The sequence below is a fragment of the Pteropus medius genome, unplaced genomic scaffold (genome assembly GCF_902729225.1).
Source record: "Pteropus medius unplaced genomic scaffold, Ma_sr-lr_union100, whole genome shotgun sequence".
Classification (NCBI taxonomy): Eukaryota; Metazoa; Chordata; class Mammalia; order Chiroptera; family Pteropodidae; genus Pteropus; species Pteropus medius.
This window is the reverse complement of record NW_024344253.1, coordinates 1,545,197-1,557,992: the sequence shown is the minus strand read 5'-3', so window position 1 is coordinate 1,557,992 and position 12,796 is coordinate 1,545,197. Positions and strand designations below refer to the sequence as shown.

Here is a 12,796-nt window from a genome sequence, read left to right as displayed (position 1 = left end):
TGCATTAATTTTGCCAATTATTTTGCATTTATTAGGCCATATATTAGACCAACATGGTCTGAAATTTACGCAGTAAATAAAAATAGACCGAATGATCCCTCTGATCTCCTTAAGTCAAACACTATGAATCTGCTCAAATAGCAATTCGTTTAAAGTATGTAAAAAAAATGTGAGTTTTGAAGTTTATGAACTGAGATTTGACCTGGACATCAACCCCATACATCACCCCAGTTCACGATTAATAAAACAAGGGAGACACATAAAGAATATTTTTGAGGGAGAAAGTATATATAGGTAAGGGAACAGTAGAGTTTTAAGTTCAGTGATTCAGTGATGAGAAAGGAAGCAAACACTACCGTATTTTTGTAAATTGTTTATAATAAAGGTCAATTACCATAGACATCTTATTTGTCTACTTTATTTCCAATGATTCTCATTAAACTCTACATATGACTGTTGTAAACAAAATGATAAGCTGAGGTAGATAGCAAATTTACAGGCACAGGTAGTAAAGTATGTTCAATTTTCACCATTAAACTGGTTTTGTGTGGCTGTAAACTCATGAATGCATTGGAAAGTATAATCTTACTGGAAGTAGCTTAAAGGTAAATTATGATTAACATACTTTTTTATTAATGTTTAAAATTGACTCATTTTTAAAAAATGGTTATTAAATTTTTATAAAGGGGTCTGTGCTCATCTACATTAATTCTTTTGACTTGACAAACCTGACATTTCAGATTTAAAATTTCTCTATTATTTAAGAGTAGGAATTCTCAGAATTCTCAAGCCAAAACGGCAGCCTTAACAGGAGAGTGAACCTATATTCCTACTGGGCCTAAAGCATAACAGCGAAAAATGGCTTTGCAATTTCATTTTGTTTAACGTGGGTTTGTGTTTTTCTAATGATAGCTACATTGTTTTAATAGGAAAATATTTTTAATTACCATAAGAAAAGAAAATGCAAAACCAAGCAGCATGTTTTGTTTCACGTCTGGTGCTTAGAGAAGCATGGTCACAGGTTTCATGTTGTCAGAGGATAATGCAGCCTTACCATGAGGGTTTCCTTTTAATGGCACTCAACGAAACATCTGGGAGTTTTGTTTTTAAAAAAGAGAATTCTGAGTTTCTTAGATAAGTTTAAACTTAAAATTTGTGTATTTTTGAATTAGAAAAAAACTATCTCAACTTTTTATGAAATGAATAGTTTAAGAGTAAATTTGCTGTTTGTTACATCAATCTTGTTCTCTCTCTTAAATTCATTTTACCAACTAGTTGTTTAAAAACTGATCTTAGAATAGAGTCCAAAAGCTTTAGAATGGCCAATAATCCGGCTTCTTCCTATCCAAACACATTTCTCGAACTCTTCCCCTTGTCTCATCATCTATGACTTCCACCATCCTGAACGTTCAATTTCTCCAGGGTGCCATCTTCTTGATCCAGGTCTTTTTTAAACAAACTTTTCTGTCTACATTTCCTTTCCTCATCCCTCTCTCCGACCAAGCTGAGTCTTAAGTCTACCTCCCTCCAAGAAATCTTTCCTAATAAAGGTTGAGTACCCTATAGTAATAATAGCACCCAACAGTTTCTCCATACAACTTTGATCAAACTGTGTAGTGCTTCTTTACTGATCTCACACCAGACCAAAAAAACATTATAGGAAGGAACCATTTTATATGCTATTTCACAGTATCTAAGCTGGTACACAGTGTGTGATAATTTGCTGAATGAATTAAGAGGTGAAAAGTAGATTTAAAAAAAATAGCAAAGTATAAACCTAATAAAAATTCAGATTCTAGTTAGTAGAATCTGATTTTCCTACCACTACAGACATTCCCCCAAAATATGTATCTACAGTTTATAAAGTGCTTACATAAATCATCTTACTTGCAACTAAAAATGACTCTGTAAGACAGAAGGAACATAGGTAAGAAAATAGGTTCAGATAACTTAACATGCTTTGCTCAACCTACTCTGATCAGTAAGTGGTGATGTTTTCTGATGTCTAATGTCACATTATCCTGCTAGATACTATTTGTCACAATGTGAATTATACTAGAGGCTCCTTGAAAAAAGATAGTTATATAATACAATATAAGCATTTCCAGAAACTGCCACACCATGTGAAATCACATAATAAAAACTGGGCTTATGGGAAAAATTAGGGTCAGTGGCACAACACTCAAAAACTTCATCAGTGACACAAAAATAGAAACAATGAAAAACATCAGCGCAGTTTTACATGTTAATTGGTTAAGAAATACATAAATTCTGCTATAAAATGTCTTGCAAAAGATATAGTTTGCTTATTGGAAGTATTGCAGCTTGTGAGTTACTGTGAAGTGTGTAGGAAGGTTATCTGAAATCGCATGGAAAGTTAACACCAGATGTGGATAGGTGTGACTAACATGTGGAGGACTGAAGCAGCTGACAGATGTTTGAAATGTACACGTGTACATCTTGTATGTTTCACACAGCCCAGTTTTGTTTTCAGCAATGTTTCTCATGATGGAACTGCATACATAAGTAAATGCGAAATTCATGCAATGTATAAATTGTTCCCTAATATGTATCAAAGACGTTGGAATAAATTTGCATTTTCAAATTACTATAGAAGAACTATGTGTACTGTTTATCTTTGTATTCCTGACAATACATATAGCAAGTGTCCAACAAGAATCTTTTGTATAAGAAGTCTAAATTCATATTTAGGGAGAAAAAAACTTCTATAAACAAAATGCCAACTATCTTCCCAACCAAGGGAAAAGAAAAACTGATGGAACAAAACTGTATTTCACATAATCCTCACAGTGAACATATGAGGTAGATATTTCCATTCTACAGATGAGAAAAAGGCCTTTAATGGTCTCACAGCTACTAGGTAACTTACGAGGTTTGAATACAGTTCAGTTTAATATTAATGCCTATGTGTTTTCCAGAATAAAAAGTATTTATAATTTATATTTTACATTATACATTCCAAACTTAGGGAAGAGACAACTGCTCCCCCAAAGCTCTTTACGTACATCTTTAAAAAATACCAGTAATTACTTCTTTGAACACAGGCACCGTAATGTCTAGGATCACGACTAAATGAGTTGGAATCACCTTTTAGAATTTTACAAGTCTCCTTAAAAGAGCTCAGTCCTGAACACAATTCTTTGACAATTTCCTCTCCGCTAGAGTTGAACACATTATTGCTTCAGGTTTCTAAAGCGTTCCACTAATAATTTCAACCATCTGGTATTGCTACAATCCCAAAAGTTAAAAAACAAAAGAAAAAAAGACAAAAACGGTGAAAGGATTTTAAGCTGAACCAAAAAACAGCAAAACATCTGAATATTACATACAATGCACTATCATTTGTCAGTTCATTAACTAGAAGTATAAAGATCTAATTGGTTGGTTATCGTTATAAAAATGTCACAGGAACAATGAACTTAATTGAAGATGGATGAAAAATGGAGAGAAACAGCATAAGTGATGGATAGTTAAAGCAACAAGGCTGAGACAGCAACGGGGGTGGTAAGCAGGGTGACAGAGAAAACCACTAGCTTTAGAACATTAAAAACTATGCTAAGGGTGTGTGGGTCATACTATGGCACAGCTAGGCCTATATTCACGCCACAGCTCTGAGAGTATCAGTCATCACTCAGCAAGGCTCAGGTACTTCAACTATAAAACTATGCTATCCAAGTGGAGTAGGGAAAGAGATTGAAGGAACATTCAGTGCATAGGAACACTGTTTACTAAAATGACCCAAGGTCACCATTTTATCATATAACAGACATAGGGCTTAAGAGTGTTCATTTACACTCTTTTAAAAAAATCAATTCACATGAAAGGTCTTTCTCTGCCAGGTGAAATTTGATGTTTAGTACTAAATAAAAAATCATATTAATCTCTGTGATCAGCTATATTTACCTATTAACTTGTACGTCACAGTTTTAATTTGTGAATAACAGTAGATCTCTATTTCCATTATTTAGTGTAATACTTTGGAGGACTGGAGACCCAGGCAACTATATTCTAATTACAGGCCACTCACTATAAATGTTGTTCAAACTATTTATTTGATCTCTCTGGAACTGTTTATATTTAAAACAATATATATATGTATATATACTTTATGTAATCCTTTTCAGTTCTAATTTTAGTGTATGAATATGTTTGAATAACTTAAAATTACCAATAAAATGATTTTCACTCAGGAATAAAAGGAAAAAAACTTTTAAGCTTATTTTCATAGAACTGAAAAAAAAAGTTCACTAGTGGACTTCTCAAAACTTTCCTGTCCAAACGAATCACACCTGCCAACTCTTATCAAAATGTAGATTCAGCAGGTCAGAAATAGGGCCAGAATATGTTCCCAAGTGATACTAACTGCTGCTGGTTTGGGGACTGCATTTTGAATTGCCAGGTTCTAGGATCTGAAGAAATGGTATTGCTGATAAGCTGGGCCAGCCCAGATATTATTATAGCGGAGCAACTATGACCAGGAATAAAATACTGTGAGGAAAATATACCAGGAAGTCTGTCTGATGACATATGTCTGGGATTTGCATTAATATAAAAGATGAGAAGAGGGTGGAGGCAACAAGAAATATAAGTTGGTAACTGAAGGTGAATACGGGGGTGTGTTATAGTCTTCTTTTTTTGCATGTTTGAAACATTTCATAAGTTAAAATTCCTTGACTAAAAAATCCTAAACACAAACACCAAATAAAAGGATGAAAACAAAGATGCCAAATACTTTGTCCACTGAAATGGGAGAAGTTGCAAGAAGAGTAGATATAATGTGATACTAGAAAGGGTATATTTGTATTTAAGGATCTTACACAACAATTTAGCTTTTAAAATACTAACAATAGCTCCTTCACTTTGTACATCTTTACCTTAAGAGAAACTTGAGACTCAATCACTATTGTAAAGAAACTGATTTAAAAACCTGCTCAAAAGTAGTTAAATGTCATGTGATTTGATAAGGAGTTTATCAATGTCCAAACGGCCTTGTAAACTATGGACAGTGTAAAGTGGTGAAAGAGTAGTAAGTACATAGCTGTTCATTACGTTTTTATTTTTCTGCATATTTGAACACTTTTTTTGTCCTTAATGTGGGTTATCTGACACTCTTCTTCAACATTTATTCTTTTATTTGCAAAATCTGAAACAAAAAAAGATTAACTTAAAGGGAATAAAAATATTTAGGAGAGTGAAGAATAACCTTAGAAATTAAGAATTTCTATAATCATATTTCCTACGAATATTTAGCTGAAATAGGAAGACCTATGTATGCTCAATTTCACTCAATTCTATACCCATTTCTGTTTTCTGATCCTGGCTTCAGAAGGGAGAGATCTCCATTCCACTCCCTCCTCATACAAACTCACTTTGCATTGTCAGTTATAACACAATAAATGTAAGGAACACGTATAACTGAAGTTTTCTAAACACCAATATACTTGTTTGAAAAAAGTGATCTAAATTATTTTGAGTAATACAAACAGCACCCGAATCAGACTCTTTTAAAAAGTGGAAGTCGTAACATGACAAATTACCTTTAAGTTTTAAAATATTTTAAATATGTGTATGTATATCTTCCCACCTGATGCAAAAGCAGAGGATACGTTAATGTTTCTTTCCAATAACATCAAGTACCCTTTGTTAAAACTCACAAAGGCTGTCTAAGATTAGTAGGAGATCTTTAGCAGACACAAAAGATGAAAGATGAAACTGCAGCAAGAGAGCATGGCAAATCCAAAAGATCTATTACTGCATAAATCTAATAGAAAAACAACAACAACAACAAAAGAGATAGAGAGAATTAACGAGCTACAATAAAAGTTCTGTTTTTAAAGCAGCAGATTATATCAGGGTGGGAAATGTTAATTCTGTGTCCTCCTGGGAAGCAGTCACCATCTTTTAAACTAAAAAAACCCGCTGGTATATTTTCACAGCATCTCGGTTTATTTATGGAATAAAGCCATGGAATTATAATATTATTACTCCTTTCCCACCCTGGCAGAGAATAAACATGAATTCAGAAGCACAGTGGAGTGAAAACAAAGAGGAGAGAGAAAAGGCAGCAGAGAGAGACAGAAGGTGAATACAGAGCTACAGAAGTGTTTATTGAGCATGCTACAGAGGTAAGCAGAGTACACACAAAAGGAAATTAAACAACCATCAAACCTCCCAACTTTGTTAGAAAATTAATTTTTAATTGTGCCGCTTTCAAACTATACTGAATTTTACATTTCTAAAGATGTAAAAACTCAACTAATAGAAAATATACATGACCATTCTGTCTACATAGATAACAGAATCTATGAATCTTGAAACTAAGTACATCAATTTCAAAAAAGTATTGGTCATTTAAACAGAATCAACAATTCAGATTGACAAGAACTGTTCAAATTAATTTGACCTGTAGATTCTGAGCCATGTTTTTATTAAAGTCAGATCTATTCCTAAATACAAAATATTTTGAAGATTTATTAAAACTGAATATTACAATGCAAGGTAAATTAAGACTAAAGGCACATAAACTTTGGTCCCACCTGGTTGTCAGTTTTAGAAAACTGCCACAAAATTAATCTTCCTGCAAATTTTTGCAGTACACTTTCTTTATCTTTGAAAAATACATGCACCAGTTCCTGAACTAGCTAGACCAGTCTTCACATGCTCAGAAATCCACAACCATATTCCAAATCTTAATTACAAACTAAGGATGGCAATATATATTTAAATGCACATAAGTCAAGTCAACTTCAAAAACATCTACGAAAAATATTCAGCCACAAACAAGACATTACTTAGTGCTGACATTTATATGATACGTCCCACAAGAGTGTGTACAAAAAGGTTAAGATTCCACAATGCTTTCCACATAGGGCTCAAACTTACAGAAATCACTTTGTTGTCTTGAGAAATTAATACTCTGCATCTTGTTAATTTTAACTAATGCCTACATTCATAACTGAATCTAGACCAGAATTGTGAGATACAAAAGGCCAATGTTTTTTTAAAGCAAAGCCTAAGATAGTAAAAACTAAAAAAATGCTGCTTTATTCTTTCAATATCCTGTATCTTATTTGATTAAACAGAAATAAATGTGATAAGCCAATAATTCAAAATAAGTTCCAAGCAGGAGAAACAAAAACTTAACCTTTTTACACACCCCTGCCTAAACATATTGTAATTCCCATAGAACAATGTGCCCTAGACAACCAATTCCTTTTTTCTAGTAAATGCACAATAGCAACACTAGTTTTCCTTTTAAGGCACGTATGTCAACTAAGTTGAAAAAGGAAAGTAAAATTAAACTGAAATTTTAAACGGACAATAAAAATGGCTTCCCTATAGAACAGATGAAATAACAGCAGTTAATAACTCTGCCTTTACATATGCCATTTCATTTTAGAACGAAGGAATGATAACAGCATGAAAACAAAAAAAAAAAAAAAAGGAAACAAGAAAAAAATCAAACTCTGGTCCCGACTATTCTGAACAGTCAATAGGTGATGACACCAAACAATGTGATTCACCTCTAATCTTTATCTCCTTTTTTTTTAAATTGTTGACTTGGAGAAAGACACTCTCAGATGATGGTTTTCACCAAGGTTATAATTATGAAGATCAATCAAGGCCTGGATAGCTTCTTCCACTGTTGCCATCTGAAGAAGAGCCATTTTGTGATCTCTTCTGAAACAAAATTTTAAAATTAGATCCTTCATAAAAATTAGAAAAGGCTTAAATACTTGAATTTTGCCCATTCCAGAATCAAAAATTTCTATAAACAACAAAAAAGTAAAAACTACTTGGAGAACTTTTTATCCGGTCACTAATTTAAAGACAAGAAAGCTTGCTTACTGAAAAAACTTAAATGCTTTCACAGTGCCCCCAGTGTTAGCAAACAGTGTTCGTAGATCCTCTTCTGCTACTGAAGGACTAGGAAAATTGGATGGAAACAAAGAGTAAAGATTAATAATAAATTTTACATTTTATTCCTAAAACGTATATCCTTAATAAACTCCAGCTTTAATACTTACGGGATATTGGACAGGTGAAGGGTTGCAGAAGGAGGAAAAATGTTCTGAAAATTTTTGGATCCGGGTTTCTTAAAACGATGCAGGGGGGAATTACCAAAATCTTTTGTGAGCCCTTGATCATCAAGTCCCTCTCGAGGTAGTTGTACAGTCTGATGTTTGGATAGAGTAACACGAATAATTTTTCCATACATTTTCTGTCCATTAAGATGGTTCATAGCTATTAAAAAAAAAAAAAAGCCTATTAAAAAAATGTTAACAAATTTCAAAGCAAAAATACTTATTTTAGAATAATTTAAAAATCTAACTTCTCTGATTTTAAAGTAAGTCATTAGTTTCTAATAACTACTGGTAACAAAGCATTCTGGCACAGAAGCTTCTTTCACGGAATGAAAATCCAGATTATGAATCAATCTCTCTCTTCCTTGACTACTCTGCTGAGAAATCAGATACTTAGATGCCCAAGAAAGAAACTTAATACTCATCTATACTCTTTTCTCTTTTCTGTTCAACATCTTAACTGCCAAGTCCTATGATACTCTTCCTCTTAATCACCTCTCAAATTCATCTCTCCATTTGTCCACTTTTCATGCCATTATTTTTAATCTGGATAACTCAGTTTTCTGATTTGTCTCCTGTTTGATTCTTTTCTACCTTTCTCCAATCCATTCTATACACAGCAGTTGAATGACCTCTGTATAATGCAAACCTGATTATGTCATGTATTGATATACAATACTAACCTCTTTGTTAGTGCTGGGAATCAAGTGGTAAGACAAGAACCATCCCAGTCGTAATGGAATTTATGGTACCTTAGTACTATGCTCCTTGCACACTTTCTGCTCAGCTGTTCATAACATATTTCCTTAAACTAAGTGCTAGTTTTACTTATCTTTAGCCTGTATGAATGCTGTTCTATCTGTAACAATTCCCTACCTCCTTCACTACGCTCCTAATCTACTCATCCTTCACTGTTACTTCCTCAAGAAAGCCTTTCTTCATCCTTTGGAAAGGTTCAGAACCTCACTAGATAGTCCCATATAATACCCTTTACTTCTTTTTAAATTCGTCACAATTTATTTTAATTATCTATATCTTCCTTTAGACTGTAAGGTACATGAAGGCAGGTACCATGATCTCTACCCCACACACAGCAAGGCACCTAAATACAGAACACTATGTAGCTATTTCTTGAGGTAGTAATTGGGTTATTAAAACTAAATGAACTGGACTGAGATTAGAGAACAGTTATACGTTTTATTTTTTATTCACTAGTCACAACTAAAAAGATCATTTCATAAGTCACATAAGTTTAGCTAAATTGAAGGTCTGATTTGACTACTCAAATCAAAGTATTAAGAATATTAATAGCAGAGAGATAAAGGCAATGTAAAAGAACAGGTAATTGAGAACAGAATCGCTACTTTCAAAATGTTTTCAACTTGATTAGAATACTACAGTATACAGTATGACACAAGAGACAGGAAGAATTTGTAAATCATACTTGCTTGTACAGAATAAACCAGTTAAAATAAAATAGGTCTGAAAAGGAATATGCTGTAAAAGTATAAGATACTATTTATAAAAGAATCAAAAGTGACTTTTTTTCACTTACCACTTCCCTAATTTGTAAAAACAAATTTACTCTTTGATTGTTTTATGACAGTGTTATATATCTGTAATAGATTTTTTTAGATTTTCAACTGAGACTAACAGAAAAAAAATCATCTCAGGCCTGAATTTTCTTAGTATTTTCTTACACTGCATTTCACATATAAATTTACACTTACGCTTATGAAATCAACTCAATTATCAATAGTGATGGTACGCTTTTATAATAAAACTTATTTGAATTTAAAAATCTTTTTAAGTTCTATAATTCTATTGTTCTAAGTGAACAGAACTTCTTATGATAAAGTGCTATTTCCCTCACGTAAAATGTGTCCTAAGCAATGAGTCTGGAGAATAAATTGGTATTAAGAAGCAGACTAAGGTTGTCATAAGAAAGCTGTCTTAGTGTGGCTTTGAAAAAGTTATGAAAAGACTGAAAGCTGAGCTCTGAAATACTGATGGGCAGGAATAAAAATAATGAAAAATCCTAGGCACAGTAACAAAGAGATGGGTAGAGAAAAAGGATTAAAACTGAGCAAAATAACGAACAGCTATCTGAAGAAGTAGCCAGGTAATGAAATTCTAGTCAGCTGACTGCTGACAAAAGAATGTGAAATGATCTACAGTGGATGGAGGTTTAGGGGGGGAGAGGGGAGTAATTAAAATACCAGTCCCCACCCCCACTTTTAATAATTACTTTTCAACTGCCATTGACATACAATATTCTATTAGTTTCAGGTATACAATATGGTGATTAGACATTTATCTAATTTACAAAGCGATCACCCTGATAAATCTAGTACCCATTTGACACTGTACAGTTATTAATATTGACTATATTCTCTATGTTATACTTTACATCCCCCATGGCTATTCTGTAGCTACCAATTTGTACTTCTTAATCCCTTCTCCTTTTTCGCCTACCCATCCCAAAAATTGAGGTACAGATAATGATTAAATAAAGCAAAAGCAGATTTGAATCACTAATTTAAAATGAATCAAGTTTAAATAATTGGACTCATATCTTGAAATCTTATTGTTCCAAGAAAATAATGGCATAAATGGATAAAGCAATCAATGATAAGGGAGGTAAACATCAACGCTGCACAGTGGAGATAACATTTTTGGCTGAATACAATTTTTTACCTTTCTCTTAATCTATCTCTGAAGAAGACATTAATGAATAAAGTTAAAAGATAGCAAAAAATTTATAACACAGGAGTTTATATAATATGGAAATGGAGCTTACCAATACTTAATACCCTTTATAATTCAAAATGTCTTGCCTCTCTCATTTTAAAAAAATATCGACATCCACGTGTCTATTAGTCTTTTCAAAGGACCCAAGTATTTCCTGTTATTTTTCTCTCAACTATTTATACCATTATAGAATGCTGCTTTTATTATCTTCTTTCTTTGGTTTTATAACATTCTTAAAATTAAAACTTTCTGTCAAAACATCACATTCTAATTTGCATAGTACTTTATCATTTAGCTTTGTTATTTTAAATTCCCATTAAAATAACTTCTTTGATAGCAAAATCTACCCTAGCAGCAATGAGAAATAATAAGTTAGTTGCCACTACATTAGTCCAAAAACTATAAATGATGCTACCAGTAAGTCAAAGCTTTAGTGAAAAAAATCTTATAAAAATTAGGGCTTTTTTACAAATATAAGTATTCTTACACACTGAACTGTATTCTCCCAAAATATACATGTTAAAGTTCTACACCCCGCACATGTGACTATTTGGAGAAAGGGCCTTTAGGAAGGTAATTAAAGGTTAAATGAGGTCATCAGGGTGAGGCTCTACTCCAAATAAGACCCTGTCCTTAAAATAAGAGGAAGAGACACTAGAGAGCTCAGAGAAAAGGCCGGATGAGAATACAGGAAGCAGGCAGCCACCTGTAACCCAGGAAGAAAGCCCTCACCAGAAACTGAGTCTGTGGGCACCCTGATTTGGGACTAGTCTCCAAAATTGTGAGAATATAAACTTCTGTTATTTAAGCCACTCAGTCTGTGGTATTGTGTTATGGCAGCCCTAGCAGAGTATAATAAATATTAAAATATCACTTATTTAAACTAGCCCTCATATAAAACAAAATGAATTATTCAGAAGAATTTGATTTAATTCTACTTCGGGTACTTCTCAACCACAATGACTATATAATAAGAAGGTGATGCCACCCGCAGCTCACATGGTGATAAGGGAAAAAAATGAAAACTTTGAGCATGCTTTAACTATGAAACACTGTACAATGCTATTTACAATGTATATAAAAACAATGGCAATGACCACTCTCACCAGAGTACAGAAGTATACCCAAGCAGAGGAAGAAGAGATTTACTAAGCATCTGTGACATGATTAGCACTTTTATATGTCTTTCATTTTAAAAAATGGGAAGCCAGATGTACAAAGTTCTACACACTGTCTGAACTATCACATTGGTTGGTAAGAAACCCTGAAATTCAAATTTGTGTATAACCTCAAAGGCCAAAAGATCCAGTATATCATGTTAGTTTGTGAGTCTCATTGGATATGAGAGCAAAAATATACCAGTACTTACATCGAAATGGCAAATTTCAAAGTAACAATGTGAATACAATCAGTCTGAGGCACTATCATTCCTGAATCTCAATTAATGGAATTATATGCTCAGAACATACTGATATTTACAGCCAATCACCCTAGGAGTACGCAGTTATATTCTAGATTTATGTGATTTGACTTTGTGTCTGAAGTCAAATGATATGAATTAAAATCACCAATTATTTATCTAAGTAATAAGTGTTAACTTGACTAAAGTAAACACTTTAAGACTCCAAAAGGGACTAATGGTGTATTTGGCACAGGTTTTTCATTTTGAAAGAACCTAGTATCTTTTAAAATACATTTTCCATGTGGACTTCTCCATTACTAAGTTTAGCCAAATACTTATAAATGACGTTAGAATTAAAACAACACGGCATTAGTCAGGGTTCCATGGACCATATGAACAGTTAACTTCCATTACAGGGAGTAACCAAAAATGAAAACAACTGAATATCATTGTAATATCTATATGCCATAATTCTTATGTAAAATTGTTATGGTAACTTTGGAGCCAAACCCCTTTCCCACTAGACTGAGCATGAGAA

General features: G+C 33.0%; 1 protein-coding gene across 5 annotated transcripts in view; it reads right to left on the bottom strand.

The window, feature by feature from the left end:
- Positions 1-267: 267 nt before the first annotated feature.
- The window catches only part of PTBP2 (polypyrimidine tract binding protein 2), a 76,108-nt gene continuing 63,579 nt past the window's right edge, over positions 268-12,796 (bottom strand). For 2 of the 5 annotated variants that reach the window (XM_039869538.1, XM_039869540.1), the window contains exons 12-14: positions 8,049-8,265; positions 7,870-7,947; positions 6,198-7,698 (exon numbers count right to left, since the gene is read on the bottom strand). In XM_039869538.1, coding sequence (XP_039725472.1) covers positions 7,569-7,698; positions 7,870-7,947; positions 8,049-8,265 — 425 coding nt within the window. In that variant the 3' untranslated portion in view covers positions 6,198-7,568. Of the gene's footprint in view, positions 7,702-7,869; positions 7,948-8,048; positions 8,266-12,796 lie in introns of all 5 variants that reach the window. The other 3 variants (XM_039869537.1, XM_039869539.1, XM_039869541.1) reach the window with 3 other exon arrangements.